The following is a 19,568-nucleotide window of genomic DNA, read 5'->3' as shown; positions in this document are numbered from 1 at the left end:
CTCCCCACAGCCGCTCTCCGCCTGGCAACCCCCGCGCGAGGCGGGCGGGCGGATCAACGGGGGGGGGGGGTCTGCCTGGCGCAGCCTCCCCCTCCGGAGGTGGGCCTCCAAGAGCGCAGGCAAGAGAGTCGGATCGGGACGGTGCCGCCCACGTGAATGCAAACCCTTCCTCGTAAGTGGCGACTGCGGACTGAAAGAGAAGTGGAGGCGGTCTGTCGCGGGAGCCTTGCCCCCAATACGGGCCCGGCCAGCCCAGGTGACCACGGGCGCTGCTAGTGCCGCGGTCGTCTGGATATTCCCGGCGGTTTTCCCCACTCTCCTGGCGCATACCTGCCCTTTGATACTGTGGAGGTTGGGAAGAAGAAGAAACGGGATGTTCGGCGTCTTTTGAAACGCTGAACAAACAGAAGGGCCCCAAATTTACAAGCGCCTCAACTCACCAGCCCCCTTGGCACGCTTTCGAAAGCCATAAAAGGTCCGCAGAAGTTTCCATCGATTCCAAGGCTCGGGAGTGCCCCAGCCTCCCTTGCAGCGCCCCCCGTTAGCTATTTGGCAGGCGCGAATTCGACTCGCCCACTCATGGTATATAACAATTGGGGGCTCTTTAAAATGCATGTTGTTCTCCTGAGATATGCGGTAGGGGTGGCCCTTGCTCACAAAAGTTGCTTCTTTCCTATGGCGCTCACGCGTTTAAAACCTTGAACTTCGTTTTTGGAAGTCGGAAGAAATCCACCCATTTCGTTTTCTCCATCGCATCAAAACAAACACACCCGTGCTGTTTCCTAAAGACTGCTGGAGAAGGAGGGAGAAACCCTAAAGGAAAGTCGCCTTCCCCAAATCCGGTGTCAGTAGGTTACTTCAGTTCTTTTTCCAGGTGAAGAGCGGCCGAGGAAACCTTCTGCACAGGGGCGGCGAGAAAGGTGGCAAGACCTCATTATCATACAGCTGAAGGTTTCTCTCCCCCCTTCCCCCCCTTAACAAGCTGAAATGAAAGCCCCATGAAAGGCCTTCTCTGCACTTGGCTTTAATGAGGGCCACGCGCCGCAATCAGGCCAAGGGCTTTACTGGCGCAGGCCGGCAGCCGCTCGCCGCGCCCCGGGATGCGCTCAAGAGTGTGCCGGGGGCGGGCGGGGGCCAGAGACCCAGCTCCAGGCCTCGAGTCGCGCAGGGCTGCAGGCGAAGCGTGCTCGGCATTGGCCAGTGCTGGCTTCATTCCCCCGATTCCCATCTGGGAGGCCGGACGCGAGGCCCGCCCAGCCTTTTGCCCCCACGCTGAGCCGCCCCCGGCGGGGCTGAGGCCGCCACCCGACGCGCTCCTCCCGCACTCTGCGCTCCCGTCTGAGGCGCGCTCATCGCGGCGACCTGCCAAGCCACCAGGTTGCAGACGCGCGCGGAAACAGGAGAGCCCGGCAGCCACAGGGGGTCTTTCGGCGCCCCGAAGGCAGCGCCGTTTCTCCTTTCGGCCCGCTTATCAGCTAGGCTGGTCGCGCACAGTTCGCCTTTGGAAAACATGCCTTGGAGGGGGCGGGGGGGGGGAGAGCTGCGGGATTGGCGGCACTTAGGAGCAACCCTTGTTTTCGGGAGTGGGTGGGGGGTGTCGGGGGGGGGGCTATTGTCTGGCCAGCCGTAAACCTCGCCTCCCTAGCGCCTGATTGGCAAGGGACCCGCCTCGATCGGGAGCGCTGTAAATATCTCAACAGATGCTCGCCTTGTTAATAATCAGCTCGGCTCCTCGGCGGTCAGTGCGGAAGCCGCAGCCGGGTATTATTAATTCGGGCTCGCAGGCGCCCTGCAACATTTGGTTCCCTTTCCAGAATGATGCAGGAGGGGAGGGGCCGCCGGCGTCTGACTGACAGTTTACATAATGAGCTCGCGCGGACCGGCGGCAACTATATAAGCCGCCCGAAAGGAAGCAAGTGGCCCATTGACCGAGCGAGCGCGGCTGGACCCGGACGGCGGCGAGGAGGAGGAGCCTTTCGGCGCGCGGCGGACACACCCGGGAGCGCCTGTCCTTGCTTGCTTCCTTCCAGTGGGCTTGGGAGTTTATCAGGGCGACGGCCGCAAAAGTTTTCTTGCCGCGACCAGGATTACCCCGCGCGCGAAGGGTTGCAGCGCCCCTGGATTTTATCGTCCCGCCCCTCGGCTCCTCTCACCAGTAGGCGCCTTGGGCGGCTCCCTCCGGACGTTCATCCTTGGTCCACCGGAGGAAGGACTAGCAGAGCGCCGAGTGCCACTCCCGGTCGGGAGAGCGCGAAGGAGGCCCGCAGCAGAGGCAGGATGGCAGCCGCGCACCTCTTGGGCGTCTTGGCGCTGGCCCTGGCGGCGGCTCCCCAGGTAACCCCCTCCCCCCCTCCCCGCAGCCCAGGGTCTTTGCTCCCGGGGGAACGGGCCAGCCCGGCCAGCTGCGGGGACGCTCTGACGGGTGCGGGGCTGTGTGTGTGTTTGTGTTTGTGCAGAGGGCGTCCGGCTCCGGCGTCTTCCAGCTGGAGCTGCGCGAGTTTGTCAATGGGCAGCGCGCCCTGGCTAGCGGGGAGCGGTGCGCGTCCGGCTGCAGGACCTTCTTCCGCGTCTGCCTGAAGCATTTCCAGACCGTCATCTCGCCGGGCTCCTGCACCTTCGGCAGCATCGTCACCCCTGTGCTGGGCACCGACTCCTTCCCCATCCGCGAGACGGAGGGCTTCGGCAGCCCCATCCAGCTGCCCTTTAACTTCACCTGGCCGGTGAGCGCTCACCTGCGGCACATGCGCAGAGGGGGAGGGGGGCATGAAATCTCCTCGAGGGCATCCTTGCATGGGATTCCCACAACCGCGCGGAATGAGGGCAGCTACAGTCGACCGCCTCCCTTGCGAAAGGTCCCCTTAGAAAAGTCAGAGTTGCATAAGATGTGCGGAGCTGCAAATGTGGGTAAAACGGGGAGATTTGCATTCAACGAAAGTCCTCTGCTAGGGCAAAGAGAAGTCGGAGAGGGAGCCCCCTGTGCCCCGCACTGAAAAACGAGTGAAAGGTTTTCCCGGGAGATGAAAGCAGCCCCGAGGAAGCTCCATTTCATTGACTCAGACAAAGTAATGCTATCTGCAATTAGACTAATTGAAATGTATATCTTCGGCTGGCCAGCACTGCCAGTCAGAGGTTTCCTGGTTTCACCCGATTGTTTTAAACGCCAGAGCAGACCATGTCCTTTCCGATCACTTTTCACAAGAGCTTTCTCCTCGTCTAAAATTCTATAACTTCCTCTCACTCCTTTTCATTCACAGGGAACTTTCTCATTGATCATTGAAGCCTGGCACGCTCCTGAAGGTTACCTTCCAGCAGGTGAATACAGCTTCCCTCCGCGGTCACTAGGGGGCGTCGGCTTTTCTAAAGTCCCCTTTGAGCTAATCTTTAAAAGGAATTAGTTAAATCGGCCAAAATCATTATAAAGTAGCTTTCACAAAGCTCAACAAATGTGCCTTCCGTGCAGATGTTTAATAGATCTTTTTGCTCCTTGATTTAGTTCGCAAGACAGAGCCATTCCCTTCATCAGTTTTGCTTTGATTTTTGTCCCCTACTTAATCTCTACACAATTGCGTTTCCTCCCGTTTATTTTTGGCGTGGGAAAGAAAGGAGCTCTTTGGTGAGAAAACTACAAGGCTGCCAAAAAATCCTGACTGCCTTTTCCTGTATTTTACACCTTTTTCAAATTCCGCCCTTTGGAAAAGGAATAATGGCTTTGGGATGTTTTTCTGACACAGAGGAAAAGGATATTTCAACAGCACAACAGTTCATACTTTGAAAAGATTTCTGCAAAACTTTTCAGGACCCTGGTTAACAATGATTGATTCTGAAGACCACAGAAAAGAGAGTGTGCAGGACAGGGATTTTTTCCTGTTTTCTCCAAAGGACTGAACCAGTGCATACCTAGTGCCTCCATATACTGCAGACTGATTAATATTTTAATATTTAGCTGATTAATGTTTTATCAACACTGTATGGATTGCATTCTTCTGCAGTGAAACTACGACAAAACATTTAATAACTCTGAATTGCCTTTGGCAGCCTGGTTGATTTTCTTAACTTGGAAGTAATTTGCATTAGTTATTCTTGCAAGTCTTCAGACTCCATTAATGCGCCCCCTCCCATCAAATGGAACAAAACTTTTCTTTTTTAAGCAAAAGCATTGCTTATCAGCAAGAGTTGGTACTCTTGATTTGCATGCAGGCTGCACCGAAGCTGTTTACGGTTCCTTATGATCGCTGGGGAGAGGTTGCTCACACAGGAGTGTAATGTGAGAATCATTTCAAGAAGGGTCTAGTGTGCAGTGGCATGAGGCACAGTAAAATGAGACAGTCTGCAATGTGGGGATTGCATGCGTTGGGAACAGCAAAGGTGAGCTGATGGAAACCAGCACAGATTGTTCTGCAGTGTGAGTGCAAATCTAACCACTATGGACCCCCAGTGACTCAGAGTTGCTATTTTGTTTCTCCCAGGGTGCCCATGACAAGGAGAAATGGTTCCTACAGCCTTATAAAGCAAAAACAAAAAAACAACCAACCTGTTGTTGGAGCATAGGGGTAGCATGTCAGGGGCAGCGTGAACAAGAATGGCATCAGCAAAAGTGTAGAGAGGGTGGGAACTGGAAGCACCGGTGCTGCTTTCCTGAAAAGAGGAGCCGCTGGCTCCGGCCTGCCAGGAAGTGCTCAGGGTCTGCCCTTGATGATGTGCCAAATGGCACTCTGCACAAGCTCCGGGGCACTTGCCTTGGCCAGAGCTCGCCCATACCCCCCGTTTCGTGACTGGACCCCGAGTGCGTGGCGGCGGGCCGCTCGGGGGGCACTCGGGTCGGGGGAAGCGTCCCTTGGCGGCAGCGCCCCTCACCGCGCGCTCCTTCCCGCCGCAGGTGGCGAGCCGCCGGCCGACAAGTGGCTCATCAGCAAGATGGCGATCCAGCGGTCGCTGGCGGTGGGCGAGGACTGGCTGCCGGACGAGCAGAGCAGCGAGGGCGCGCGGCTGAGCTACTCCTACCGCGTGGTGTGCAACGAGCACTACTACGGGGACAACTGCTCCCGCCTCTGCAGGGGCCGCGACGACCACTTCGGCCACTACCTCTGCGAAGCCGACGGCAGCGTCGCCTGCCTGCGCGGCTGGACCGGCAACTACTGCACCGAAGGTGAGCGAGCCGCGGAGCCCGGGCAGGAGGCGGCCGGGGTGGGGTGGGGGAACAGGACGGCGCCGCCCGGCTGCAAAAGGCGGCAGCTCCCCCTGCTGCTCCAGGGCCTGCATGACGCCGGCGACGGCGCCTGGGAGAAGCTGCCCCAGCTCTTTCTGTGCACGGATAATGCACTTTCAAGATGGTTTTGCATTTTCCTATGCGAAATAGGGAAATGTCCTTTTCACGAGCGTAGAAGGTGCATTATCAAACATGTATGGGATGGGGCCCGGGGAAGGAGGAAGGGAGACGAAGCTGCTAGCGCCAGAGAGGGAATTTTGATGACCACTTCACGTGCTAAGTAATGCAGTTCCCATGCGCTTCAGCTACTGTCTGCAAGCAGATTTTGGCCCATTAAAATCCAGTTGCAAAGGGCACTGAAAGTTTGGTGCATGTGAAAGCACAGCGTTTGGCTGCTGGCTGGATTAGAAGTAGAAGAGCTAGAGAGGCATCAGAGAGCAACATGATTTTCAGGGTGTAACCTTCCAGAGTCAAGGATCCCACAGAAGGAAAAGAGGAAGAGGTGTTTTACTGTTTCAGCCCTGCCTCTCCTAGAGTGTGCCTCAAAGTGTTGCTTTGTTGTACTTGCTGTGATGCCAGCCTTTAAATATCCAAAGGTTCACAAGAAATGCATGACTCCAAGCAAGGCCAGGAAACTACCAATATTCCAATTTGCATGCATATGTCCACAAATTATTTGTGTTATACACCAGAGCAAATGCTGCTTGTGCAACCTAAATTTGGACCGTGTTGTATTGTGCAGCAGCAAACATGAAACCAGCAGGGAACTGGTTTCAATCCTAGGCCACGTGTATCCAGAAATGTTTTTACATCCTGCATTTGCAGTTTCATTGGTCAAAGCAAAATGGTTTGTGCATACCCATAAAGGCATGTTCTAGAAAGTGTTCCTTTCTCATTCATGGGAAGTGTGATTTTTTTTTTTTTTTGTCTTGGAAAGACATTATTAGTATAATGTACTTTTTGGTATAAGTACTCTGAAGTATGGCACTCAGAGCAGGAAAAGCAATATGTGAAGTGCTTTTTGGTTGTACACAGCTCCCTCTCAAAATACTTTTGAAGCCTTTGACACCATTTCTTATGTCTGTGCTGCAAAAAGGTTTTGGCTGTAGCCACAGGAGGTGCTTCAGACCATGTATATGCTGGCTTCAGGTGTTCCTTCAAACTGAATGCAGGTTTCCTGGCTAGAGTCCCTTTCCTCTCCTCTAGTCAGATCACTGAAGCAACTGCTGCTCTGCTAGCTTCTGAGGGAAATGATCTATGGCCATGAAAATCACAGGAGAAAGACCCATTTGTTTGCATCCTGTCCCCTAGGAATAACAGGGAAGGTGTGCTTGTGGGTAGCTCTGCCACTATTGGTTCTTACTCCTCTGTTTCACTACTTCCTTCTACTTTAAAGAGAGATGGTTTTCAGGCTTTCCCAGTCATGATATTATCTGTTTTTGATTACACAGTCACTTGCAGCTTCTTGGAAAAACTGAAGGGGGGGGGGAAGAGCTTTACCGTGTCCCCATTATGGACATCTTAACCAGCCCGGTATATACACATTGCACCATTTAGAATGTATACCATTGCTAAGCATATATGCCACTGTTACCACCAAACCTAGTAAAACGAAAGGCATCTGTAGGAGATTTAAAAATACAAACACATTTTCTCCCCCCCCCACCCCCTTCAGCTGAGAAAACTAAACCTATATTTGTTGTGAAAACAAGTCCAAATCTGGCCTAAAGGAAATCTATATTTACATACAATGGCAGTGCTGAGGCCTTCCTCCTTCCCCCATATCCTTTAAAAACATTACATATACCTACATGGTGCAACTTTAAAACGGGCATATTTGCACACATTGCATTAATGGGCATAATTCTGTGCATTATCTTTAGAGCAGAACTGGGGGGGGAGGGGGTGCCACAAAATTATGCAGGTTCCAAGGTGGTTTTTACATGAGTGGACCCGGGCCAGTTACGCTTTGCTGGTCTTAACCCAGGGCCAGGTTACTCCTACCATGTCTTCTTGTTGTTTTGAAGATAAAATATGGAGGCCGGATTGAACCTCAAGATTGTTGTAAGAAAGGCACAATATACATGTGAAGGGTTATGAAATACAATCAAGGTATTTTGAAAAATCTAACCGAGCATATTTTTTCACAGCTATCTGTTTAGCTGGGTGCACAGAGAAAAGCGGATTTTGCAGAAATCCCGGAGAGTGCATGTGAGTAGGCACTACAGCTCACCTTGTGTGCAAAATCATACCCTTCCTGTGCCCATTACCACCATCCAAGTCTTCTGACCTTTGATGTCCATTAATGTTCTTTTAGCTGTCGCAGTGGCTGGCGAGGCCGATATTGTGACGAATGCGTTCCTCATTCGGGTTGCCGCCATGGGACCTGTAAGAAACCAGGAGAGTGCATATGCAATGAAGGATGGGGTGGCCTCTTCTGTGACCAAGGTTAGCACATGTTATGGCTAGATAGAATGCAGTGTTCATTCCGTTTCCCCCTCTTCTAAAATCGGTGTCCTTGTCAGGCCCTCCTGGATTTCTGTTACTTTTGGAATCAAATGTCAAAGTTTCTCCTACCTTAGTCATGCTTGAAGGACTTTTCCCATATACCTGTACATAGCGATATCCTTTAAATTTGATTCATCTTTGAGGCCACCTGCCTTCTCTTCCATACTATAAGAGCCCCTACAGTCAGCTTTGTGTCAAGAAAACTCATTTGGGTAGTTTTATGAACATTTTCATCAAAAATCAATTCTAGGCCTTTCTTATTTGTATCCATGAGGAACAGCTCCATCCTAAGACTCTGGTGACAGTGGCACACTGATGCTCGTGTGGTGCTGTTGCCCTGCTGGTGTCCCATGGGCTTCCAGTGCGAGACGTCGTCAAAAGTGGCTGTGGGAACAGGACGGGAGCCACATCAGAGTCGCAAGCCAACAGTGCTAGGACAAGCGTGGCACACCTAATCCTGTGACACACCTAATCCTTGCCAACTGACCTGGCTTGCATCTCAGGGCCCCTGGAGGTGTGACACTGGTACAGATGGCTGTGGCGGGATAGATTTGGAAAGCTGACCGTGTCCTGCTTTGTCCTCTTCACATCCCAGTTTTACCTGTGCTGCAACAGCATCACGTCTACACCAGGCTTTCTCAGCCAGGGATTTGTGAAACCCTAAGGCGGGGTGGTCAAACTGCGGCTCTCCAGATGTCCATGGACTACAATTCCCATGAGTCCCTGCCAGCATTCACTGGCAGGGGCTCGTGGGAATTGTAGTCCATGGATATCTGGAGGGCCGCAGTTTGACCACCCCTTCCCTAGGGTATCTTGACAACCCTGGAAGGGTTTCTCAAATTGGTAGAAGTTAATTAATGTTTATGTATTTTCTACATTTATTAAACATTTATCAGCTGATAGGACCATATATGGTTGTGTTGACCTGCCCTCCCCACCCCCAATGGTCAGTGATAGGCCTGGAGCAAGTGAGAAGGGGAGAAAGGCTGGTGTCCACCAGTGCAAATCTGGCATGATTGTGGGATGCTGGTGTAACTTGGATGAATACTGCTGTAATGCATTGTCAGTCAGTATCTGAAGCTATTTTGGTTTCGGAGGTCAGGACTGAAAATGCCCCTTGTGACAAACAGAGTTTAAAATAAATCTCCAGGTTATGTTTGAAAGGACACTCTTGACCTTGAAAGTTCCTTAACATCTCAACTGGAGTCAGCTGTGGAACTACAAATCTCTAAAGTTATACAGATACATTTAAAGCAGAGTTTGCAGATTGTTTTGATGTATGTATTGGTTCCCTGGTTAGCCTGATCTCATCAGATCTCAGAAACTAAGACCCTGGCTAGTATTTGGATGGGAGGACCCCCAAGGAATGCCAGAGGCAGGATGCGGCAGGCCATGGCAAACCTCCTCGGGACGCCTCTTGCCTTGAAAACTCTGAGGGGTCACCATGAGCCAGAAATCCTTGTGGAGACTGTCCCAGCCTAATTAAGAATTATATGTCTATATTAAGTAGTAAAAAAGACTGTTTCTGACTGCATGCAGTTATTCATTAACCACATATATAAACTGTTTACTTATGTTCTATTTATTCTGTCAACTTGTGTGATTAACTGTTATCCTTCAATTAAAAATGTCTCCAACCTTTGTTTAAGCAATTTGCAGCTATTTATACAAGTGAAACAAAAGTAAACTCTTAATGAATCAAATACAAGGCAGTATATGATGCTAGTTCAGTTTATTGGGTTAAAAAGTCACAGATTTAAATTCGTGCCTGAAAGATACTTTGTCCAGACGAAAGTTGCACGCATCTGTTCTGCCAATGGGGTTATCTTCTTTGCACCGCCATTACTGGAGTGAATTAGCAGCAGCCGGTCCAAAGTCTGTGCTATCGATACTCAAATGTGTACATGAGTTGCCTGAGCTTTTTCATAAGATATGTGCTGTACAGACTTCTATTCAACTCAAATGCTTAGTTAAATCTCATTATTGCTAATAGGTTTAGGAATGAACTAATGATAGTGTGGGCTCCTAGTGCACTAATACAGTTAAAGGCTTGTTCAGAGTTCAGGGCTTAGACATTCTAATGGTGCATTGTGAACTCATTGGCTGTGCACAAGCAATCCACTAGCAGGGGTAGCCAAACTGGCTCTCCAGATGTTCATGGACTACAATTCCCATGAGCCCTAGCCACCATGTGCTGGCAGGGGCTTGTGGGAAATGTAGTTCATCGACATCTGGAGAGCCACAGTTTGGCCACCCCTGCAAGGACTTCCACTGATTTCATGTTAGCATGTGCATTTTGATAGCACTAGCAGGTGGAATGCTGACTGACCAGAGACTGACCCCCCTGATCACAGAATCATAGAGTTGGAAGGGGCCATACAGGCCATCTAGTCCAAGCCCCTGCTCAACGCAGGAGCATCCAAGAAAAGTGTGTATCCAACCTTTGCTTGAAGACTGCCCGTGAATGCATTGCAGATGTTAACAACATGCCATGCTTCCCTGAAGGCTGATAAATTTAATGAACGATTTGAGATAATTCTAAAGCATTCCCAAGGCTGTCTCCTTTCTTGGCATTTTGACATCTTGTCCTCTGGAACTAAGACAGGCATGAGGGCCATCCATTGAGGTAGCTACATCTTCATTCCATCAAAAACTGAGATTTGTTCTGTGGAGAAATTTGAACTGACCTTACACAAGTGTTTTCTCTACCTCAGGCATGCTTGGTCCCCTAATCATGTCCATACCCTAGTCCTTATGCTTCTGAACCGAAGCTATGCCATTTTAGTGTTTCTACTGACAATAAACTAAAGATGTGTTATCCAAAGTCTTGTTTATAGTGCCTCATCTATGGTGCTGTTATTTGTTGAAATATAAATATCTCAATGACTGGCGGTTTCTTTGTGTATTTTTGTGTCTTTCTAGATCTGAACTACTGCACCCATCATAAGCCCTGCAAAAATGGGGCCACTTGCATGAACACTGGCCAAGGTAGTTATACGTGTTCCTGCAAAGACGGCTTCACTGGCATTGACTGTGAACGGAATATCAGTGAATGTGACAGTAACCCCTGCAAGAACGGAGGAACTTGCACGGTGAGGACTAATTTTATATTGGAGATTGATGATTTGTGAAAAGGGAAATAAAGTTGCTTTTCAAAACATGTTATTCCTGCCCTGTCTTTCTCCTGAAGAACCTAGGGCAACATGCACAAGACTGTCATACTTCACATCACAATAGCTCTGCAGAATAGGTGACAGTAAGAAATGTTCATTTGCCTAAGATCATCTACTTAGGCAAATGAACATTTATCTTGGAGGCTCTTCTTGGATTCCTAAGAAGAAACCAAGGAGTCATTTGGGCATCAGTGAAAAAGTAATGCCAACCTTTACACAGATAATACAGCAATCAGCTGATCCAAAGGTGATACCTTCTCATGTTGCCTGCTGATTCCCAAGGCATGAACACACACATGCCCTGTAAGCCTTAGTGTAGAGGATGACTTGTGCTGCATAGAAGGAACGGAGTGCTACTATCCAAGGTTGTTCTCTAGTTCTGTTTGCGTAGCTAGTCAGTCGTTTTGGGATGTCTGTTTGAGAGGACAGATGTAATTAAATTGGATATCGAAATAATTTGTATTATCCCTTCAATGCTGGCTCCCTAGGATATTATGGCAGTAAGGAATTATGATTTAATGACCCAAGTACTGCTGGTGAAGTATAATCATAGCATCCTGAACTTCCAGTGTTCTTCCAGTCATAAATATGTGTTACATTGATGATACGATCTCTTTTGAGTAATTTTTCTTTACCTACAAGACAATCTAATTATGTGGCTACCGGTGTCATGCAGCAAGTTTCAGTGGCAGATGTGAGTTCCCTCATTGCCGTGGAAGTTTGCTGGGTGATCTTGGGCCAGTTGCAGCCTCACCTACCCCCTAGGGTTCTGGTGAGGGTAAAATGAAGGGAAAGAGAATGGTGTAAGCTTGTTTGGACTCCTCATGGGAAGAAACGTTGGGGCATAAATTAAATATATTTTTTTCAACCTTCAGGGGTGAAATAAATAAGATATTTAATTAGGACCTGCCTTGGTCCCTAACATTATATCAGCTCTAGCTGATTCCCTTTGATTTGTTTGGATCCTCTGTGCAGAAACCACGGTAATGGAGAAGCAGAAAGCAATGCAGAGCTAACTTTCTCCTTCGAAGTACCTGCACTTCTATCGGTATAAGTCTGAAATATCTTCTGCTTGTTTTTCCGCAGGATCTTGGAAAAGACTATCAATGTACTTGTCCCCCTGGATATGATGGAGTTAACTGTGAGCATAGTGCCTTGACTTGTGCTGACTCTCCATGTTTTAATGGTGGCACCTGCCTAGAAAAAGGAAGAGGAACCAGCTATGCTTGCCTTTGCCCTATGGGCTTTACAGGATCCAATTGTGAAAAAAAAGAAGACAGATGTACTAACAATCCTTGTGCTAATGGTACGTGCTTACACCAGAAGGATTTCACATTTTGAAGAAAATAATTAAAACCACCTAAATCTAATTAGTATATCAGATCTGTCAATCCTAAAATCTCTTGGGTTCCAGAATTCCATTGATGACATAGAAAAGAGGGTGTTTTTTTCACTTTTTGTTATAACACCCAAATCAGTCTGGAAAAATAAGGCGGAGAGAGGCTTCTTCTTGTTCACTGGTGGGGAAGGGGCAGAGAAATTGTGGAAGTGGCAAGAAATAGTGTTTGCATGCATATATGATAGCAAAATATGACATCATAGATACCTGGACAGAGTGAACATGGAGAGGAAAAGGACATCGTCCCTTCTTGAGGTATAGCCATTTATTTAAAGGAATATTTTTGTAAATCAAAATAATTAAATTATTTATATTAAAAATGCAGAAGCCTGCCACCTTGTTTGTCATAAGTAGGCTGATCCTATATTTCCCGAAGTTGGTGCAAAAGCACAGGCTTATGATCTCCCTCCTTCCCGCTCATAAAATTTCTTTGCCATGTTCCTGTAGCACATGAGAGCTTTCCTAACTTTATCTACACAGGGGCAGGTCCAGCTCTCAACACAGAAGGGGCAACAGGCCAATAAGTCTTACCTTTGAGCCTTCAACCATTTCCTGCCAGCAGTACTTATCTAAGGCAGAGATTTCTGTGCTCGCTTAGAAGTACTCATTGAGCACTAAATAATAGTTAAACCAGTAATTAGCTGGGACATTATTCAGTATCTAGATTTCAAATCTTTTTCTGTGTTTCTTTTCATAGGCGGACAGTGCTTTCTTTTGGGTGCGACACGTGTATGCCGTTGCCGTCCTGGATTCTATGGTCAGAAATGTGAGATAAACATCAGCAAGTGTTCCAAAAATCCATGTTCCAATGGAGGAACTTGTCATGACCTTGTGACTACACATGATTATACATGTACTTGTATGCCAGGTTACACTGGCAGGAATTGTGATATAAGAGATGAGTGTGCCTCTGGGCCATGCCAGAATGGGGGAACATGCTATTCTAGGCTTTATGCTACAAATTTTGCTTGCCACTGCCCTCTTGACTTCATGGGCACCCATTGTGAATTTCCAGTATATCCACCTGGAGAGCTTCCTAAACCGGTTCCGTGGGTGGCTATATCCATGGGAGTTGGGCTAGTTGCCCTCCTCATACTGTGTTGCATGATAGCTATAGTTATCCGGCAGATGCAGAGGCATCCAGAGCATAATTCAGAAACAATGAACAACTTGTCGGACTTCCAGAAGGAAAATCTCATCCCTGCTGCTCAGCTTAAAAACACAAATAAAAACAAAGACCTTGAAGTAGACTGTGTACTGGAGAAATCAAACTACAAACCTAAGAATCACCCTTGGGATTATAATCTGGTGAAGGAATTGACGAGTAGAGGAGCTCAGGAAGATAAATACCATAAAAGTGAAAAGTGTATAGGAGAGAAATCACCCTTCTGGTTACACAGGTATGAATTCAGTTTCTGCTATTTCCTTAGGAAACTCTTGATCCAATATTTACCTACACGAGGTGGACATAGAAAGTTTTTTCTGAGTTCAAGGAATTTGAATAGAGAATAAATTAGAAACAGGTCTGATCATTAGTGGAACATAAGTAGATTGAAAATATCTAATATTTACAGTTTTGTATTGTGGACTTCCATCATTAGTAATAGTCAAGTTAGCTGGAAAGTAATTTACTTTGCTGATTAGAAAAACAGAAATAAAAAAGAGCTAGGAACTAATTTCTTCCAGAGAGTAGGTAGATAATCACATAACATAGATCTGTATCAGTATACAACATTTTCATATCTGAAACCCACTTTATCCCCTGCCTTCAACACAGCCTTTCTCAAGATTTTTACTGTTGAGAAACCCCTGAAACATTTTTCAGGCTTCAAGAAACCCCAGAAGTTGCGCAGTCCTGCAGAATAGGCTTGGGAAGCATAGCTGTGTACATGCCCACCCAGGGCCTCTCCCCTTCCCACCCCCTCCAGGCCCATCATTGGCCGCATGGGGGGGGGGGGAATGGGTCAACATAAGCATATATGGTCATTTCACCCAATAAATGTTTAACAAATTGTAAAAACTCCCACCCTTTCGGGAAACCCTTTCAGGGCCATCAAGAAACCCCAGGGCTTCAGGAAAGCCTGTTTCAACATGATGCCTTCTTTTATGTCTTGCATGCAACATTGGAACAATTTTGGAAGATTGGGGGAAAGTGAAGGTGTGCATTCAGGAACCTGGGGGAGGGGGGCTGCTCCAGCTCCTGGTAACTCTCCGGTAGAATGGCAGGTTTACTCATGTTACTCATGTCCCAAATTACAGCTGCTTTACTTAGTCAGAGGATGGCTTGGCTTCCAAAAGTTCTCATGTATAGTTTTGCCTGGTTATACTTGGTCATGCTAGGGTGTAAATGAACCCCTGGAATTGGCATCATCATGGTTCATCTGATAGTCAATTGGCAGTCCTCTGTGCTTGTAATGAAACAGGAAGGTCACCCACAGCCAAGGCAGAGGTCTCTGCTTATTTGGGTGGCTCTTCAAGTAGGCAGAAAAACTTGGTTAAAAAAAAAAAACTGAACCAAACCCCTGAACAACAGCTTGGGGACTACATGGACTCAAGTGGCTTGGAATGTTCAGAGCAGCTGGGAATCAATTAAATGTGGGTGTGGGGAGAGGGAAATCAAGTCACTGAGAGAATCCAGGGTTGGGTGGATTTTGGGATAGCAGTAGAATTTCCAATTTATGCCTTCTCCCCGCAATTCCTCAAAGCCTCTTAGCTTGTTTTATATATCCAGTCAACCAGGACCATTCTATAGAAACTGAGCTGGAACCTTAAGATGCTTTTGACAAATGAAACTAGAACTATTTTGTTCAAAGTTTTTATGCTGGTGTTTGTCTATTTCCTACAGTGAAAAGCCAGAATGTAGAATATCAACAATATGCTCCCCAAGGGATTCCATTTACCAGTCTGTCTTTGTGATAACAGAAGAGCGAAATGAATGTGTTATAGCCACAGAGGTATTTCATACTTGTATATAGTGTGTGCATGTTGTGTGTATATATAGAAAAGTGGTACCTAATTTTTATAAGAGAAACCTGAAAACAGCTATTCACTTTTAAGTAGCATTTGTATAGATGGCTAAACATCAGCAGGTGGAGCATGATACTCTTTTTTTTTTTTTAGTCTACTAAACACCATGAAAGCAAAGGATCTAAAGGTGGAAAAAAAGAAAGCAATAAGATAAATGTCTGTTTCTGTTTAAGGGACTGAATCAAAGAAAATATCCTGATAACTGAGTGTACTAAACATAAAAATTTCTACAGATGGAAAGGGGGGGATGCTAGTCCCCCTTTCTTATAGGGGACTGTTAACTATTCCACCACTGTTCTAAGGTAGCCTGTCATCCAGGAGCAGCACTGGAGGGGGCTGTATTTTAGGATGTGAGGGTGGGGCAAGGAAGTCGTCTGCAAGTGGAACTGTCATCCAAGGAAGTTCTTGGCTGCATTCAACTTTCTGTTCTTCATTTCTTGTGGGCAGGTATAAGAATGGAGGCAGTTCTGTTTGCACCTCAGACTCGGAGATGCCACAAGGTGGATGTTCCCGCAACATTGTTTACAATTCAGAATTGGATTGGACTTGGACTTTTTAACTATATGCAATATGCTGCTCTCAGGAGGAGACGGAAAGGATGGAAGTGGGTGAACTGGACAGTGAATTTATTAAAAGATGCAATAGACTTCCTCATGCCCTTTTCCCTTGTGTTGAGATCTCATACAAGGAGTGTAACTGACGACAAGGAGGAGATGGACAGAAATTACATCTTTTACCAGCCTTTGAGAATACATTGCTGCCAGTTGCTCATGAAGTGTTCCAGAAATTCGGTCTTGGGAGGTGCCAGTTGTTGCAAAAGGCACCCAGATGTATGTCAGCAATATCTTGAGAAGAATGACTATGCAGATAACTGATTCAAGTTAAATGAGCTCACAGTTTCTTCTGGATTTGAAAAGTGCCTAAGGAAAGTGTCTGAGAATCTAGAGAGCCCAAACAAAGACGTCCCTCCCCACAACCTTTTTTACAGAACCCGAGCAGTATTGGCCAGAGGTAGATGATAAACTTTTTCTAGCTCATCTATTTTACATCCTTTTTTGCCCTTTCATGTATTCCAGGCAATGTGAGGACAGATGGGATAAAGAGAAGATGGATCTAGAAGTTGCATTTTATCTCACAATGATGCTTCAGTGAACCAAGCAGTAAAATGTCTGGTTTGGTCCTTTTTCTCTACCACAGCCAACTCCATGAAACTAAAGATGAATGTTGCCTTCTCCTCAATATGAGGATACTATATTCCAGTGCTCACTGAAAGCCTTACAGTGCGTTAAATTCAATCAGCTTTATTCACACCCTTTGCACTGCAGAGTCACCACAAACAGAAAGTGTGTTTCTTCATGATTCACATTGGGAAGGAATTTGGATTTTGTGTTAGATATCTGAAGCTGCATCAATCATACTAATCTGTCTGTCTCAACCAGGGAAGCAGTTATTAGTACTGGCCTTGCTGCAGAACTATTACTGCCACCGCTGCATACAGTTCAGCCCTCTTCTCAAATGTTTAACAGAAGTACAGCAACCAACTTGACTTCTGGAGGGACATTCCATGTGGCAGATCTTAAATCTTTTGGTCTGTCCTGCTTTTTCATTCACGTTGCTGCAAGGAAAGGGATAAGGTTAAATCTCTGAGTCCAAAGGAGCAGTTCACACAGACTTAATGTATACCATTTACAGCAATAATAATAGACATTTCAGATAGGAAGTGCTGTGATGTTTGTAGTGATAAACAAATACTGTGGGAAAGAGAACATGGCGGAAGCCGAGAGAGGAAGTGAATTCTCATTCAAGGAAGCTGTGATTGTGCTTTCTGTGGTGGAAAAGTTCCTGACCTTGTAAATCCCAGTGTTAGATTAGTCCACCTACAGTCTTGAATTGTGCAAGGAAATCTTGCTTGGAATGTTCACTACTGACCTTCTGTTCTGGCCATTATGAAGATGACCTTCAGAAATCAATAATATGGTTTATATTAGTGTCTGTTCGTAGTTTATTCTGAAGTCTTGTATTTCTGTAATTTAAAGAATCAGAAGCACTGAACTTTCTACATTTTGTAACATTATTTTGTATATAATGTATATTTATAATCAAAAACAGAAGTGTAAATATGTTTATTACTTCTCATGCAATGTTTTTATGTGATGACAAAGTTTGAATTTTATTTTTTTTCAAATAATGAAAACATGTTCCTGCTACTGCAGTTGATTGTAGTTCTTGTTATGTTTACAGGGTATTGCATATTTGTACAAAGTTAGTAATCTTACACAAAAGTTCATATGGGTGTTCTTGGTAAATATATTCAGTAGTTTCTGGGTGTGTTTTTTCCCTTTAGTTATGGGCAGTTCATATCTGAGGGTCATCACCATGGGCATCTTTATTTATTTATTAAATTTATACCCCACCTCTCACGACATAATTGCAAGAGGCGGCTTACAGAATAAAACCATAAAAACAATACATCCCATAAAAACCCATCTTGCACAGCCTGGCCTCAGGAACCACCCCTGTAATCCTGGCTTGTCACCCTGGGAAGGGTGTGTGTTCATGTTTAGATACTTGAGACTTGATGTGACCATCCAAATTCTTTAATTTCCTGCTAAAGGCAGAATGGGCAGTTCTGTGCAATGCTTTCTTGCAGGGATTTTTTGAAAAGGCATTCACCGTCCCAGCAGGCAACATACAAGACCTCTGGTTTCTCTGCTGGATGTTCCAGTAGTAGTCTTATGTTCAGGAGCAGTTTTTGTCTAAAGATGTGGGCAACGGGTTAAGGATTCAGTGAACAAATGATGAGACAGCCATAGGGAATCCCCTGAAGCAGTCTCTCTGACAATATAAGCCCAGCTGTGTTCTCAATTTTTGCAGGGGCCATCACGGTTTAGGCTGATAATCTTGTTCAAGGGCTCAGCACTGTCTGCTTGATGCTTAAGAGGCCCATCCTAAAAATGAAAGGCTGCAAAATTTGCAACAGGTGCATTTCAAGATGCTATCCAGTTTGGTGCCAGAGCACAGGACACCAAAATAGTGGTTAGAACAAACCAGAAGAAGAAGAGTTGGTTCTTATATGCCGCTTTTCCCTACCCAAAGGAGGCTCAAAGCGGCTTACAATCTCCTTCCCTTTCCTCTCCCCACAACAGACACCTTGTGAGGTGGGTGAGGCTGAGAGAGCCCTGATATCACTGCCTGGTCAGAACAGTTTTATCAGTGCCATGGCAAGCCCAAGGTCACCCAGCTGGTTGCATATGGGGGAGCGCAGAATCGCACCTGGCATGCCAGATTAGAAGTCCGCACTCCTAGCCACTAAACCAAACTGGCTTAGAAGGTGGACCCTCTATTTATTTGGATTTATTTTCCAAAAAACAAGCAAAAGGATTTTAGAAGCTGCTGCACCTTTGCCTATAGGTTCAGATTTCAACAGGCCATTCTCTCCTAACAAACGGGACAGGAACCGACAAAACAAAGATCTGACTAAATGGTTAGGGGTCAAATCTGGTTATTTCCCTGCCTCTGGATGGAATCTGGACAACCAGTGGGTGTGGGTACTCTCCATCTGGAAGGGACATGTGATAGAATTTCCCACCCCTGCCTTTTGCTTTTGTGCTTCCCGAAGACATAACACTGAGACTTTTCTTCTGTCATGACCTATTCCACATTTATTTTCCATAGTGGCAGTAGAACCCATTCCCTTACAAAAGGATTTTCATGATATCTATGCCATTCTGTGTACTTGCAAAAGGATCCTGGGACTGGGACTCTAAAAGAGTAGAAGCTCTGGCTATAGAAGTGAAAGTTCAGGTTTGAATTATCTCACTGCATTCTGCAGAGTATTCAGTGGGATGATCACATGCTTCCCTGGATATTTGACCCCTGTGCTCATGGTGAGAACTAGGAAGGACTGTGAGGCACACCAGAGGGGTCTTTCAAGGCTGAACAAGTAGGTGTCAGTGTGGCAAATGATGTTCAGTATGGACAACTGCAAAGTAATGCACATTGGAGCCAAAAATCCTAACTGTAAATGTACATTGGTGGGATCAAAATTGGTAGTAACTGACCAGAAGCGAGATCTGTAAAAAAGGTAACTGTTGTAAGAGGAAACCCATGCAAGATAAGTCTGCTATAAAAACTGCGGATATGATACCATAACCCACTGAATCCTTGTCAGGGCTCAGGTTGGTACAATCATATGTTGTGCGTCTGAAGGTACTTCCAGGCAGCTCCTCCTCCCACCACAGCACAACTGACAGGG

General features: G+C 46.5%; 1 protein-coding gene across 2 annotated transcripts in view; it reads left to right on the top strand.

The window, feature by feature from the left end:
- The first annotated feature begins 1,637 nt into the window (after nucleotides 1-1,637).
- DLL4 (delta like canonical Notch ligand 4) overlaps nucleotides 1,638-19,568 on the top strand; it is a 184,872-nt gene continuing 166,941 nt past the window's right edge. The window contains exons 1-11 of one of the 2 annotated variants that reach the window (XM_077322827.1): nucleotides 1,638-2,334; nucleotides 2,457-2,720; nucleotides 3,255-3,312; nucleotides 4,877-5,146; nucleotides 7,357-7,417; nucleotides 7,524-7,654; nucleotides 10,637-10,806; nucleotides 11,974-12,193; nucleotides 12,984-13,686; nucleotides 15,132-15,240; nucleotides 15,761-17,601. In XM_077322827.1, the coding sequence (XP_077178942.1) occupies nucleotides 1,816-2,334; nucleotides 2,457-2,720; nucleotides 3,255-3,312; nucleotides 4,877-5,146; nucleotides 7,357-7,417; nucleotides 7,524-7,654; nucleotides 10,637-10,806; nucleotides 11,974-12,193; nucleotides 12,984-13,686; nucleotides 15,132-15,240; nucleotides 15,761-15,766 (2,511 nt within the window). In that variant the 5' untranslated portion in view covers nucleotides 1,638-1,815 and the 3' untranslated portion in view covers nucleotides 15,767-17,601. Of the gene's footprint in view, nucleotides 2,335-2,456; nucleotides 2,721-3,254; nucleotides 3,313-4,876; nucleotides 5,147-7,356; nucleotides 7,418-7,523; nucleotides 7,655-10,636; nucleotides 10,807-11,973; nucleotides 12,194-12,983; nucleotides 13,687-15,131; nucleotides 15,245-15,760; nucleotides 17,602-19,568 lie in introns of those variants that run through there. The other variant, XM_077322828.1, reaches the window with a different exon arrangement.

Source organism: Paroedura picta, chromosome 2 (genome assembly GCF_049243985.1).
Source record: "Paroedura picta isolate Pp20150507F chromosome 2, Ppicta_v3.0, whole genome shotgun sequence".
NCBI lineage: Eukaryota > Metazoa > Chordata > Lepidosauria > Squamata > Gekkonidae > Paroedura > Paroedura picta.
This window is presented reverse-complemented; position numbering and strand designations above follow the sequence as displayed.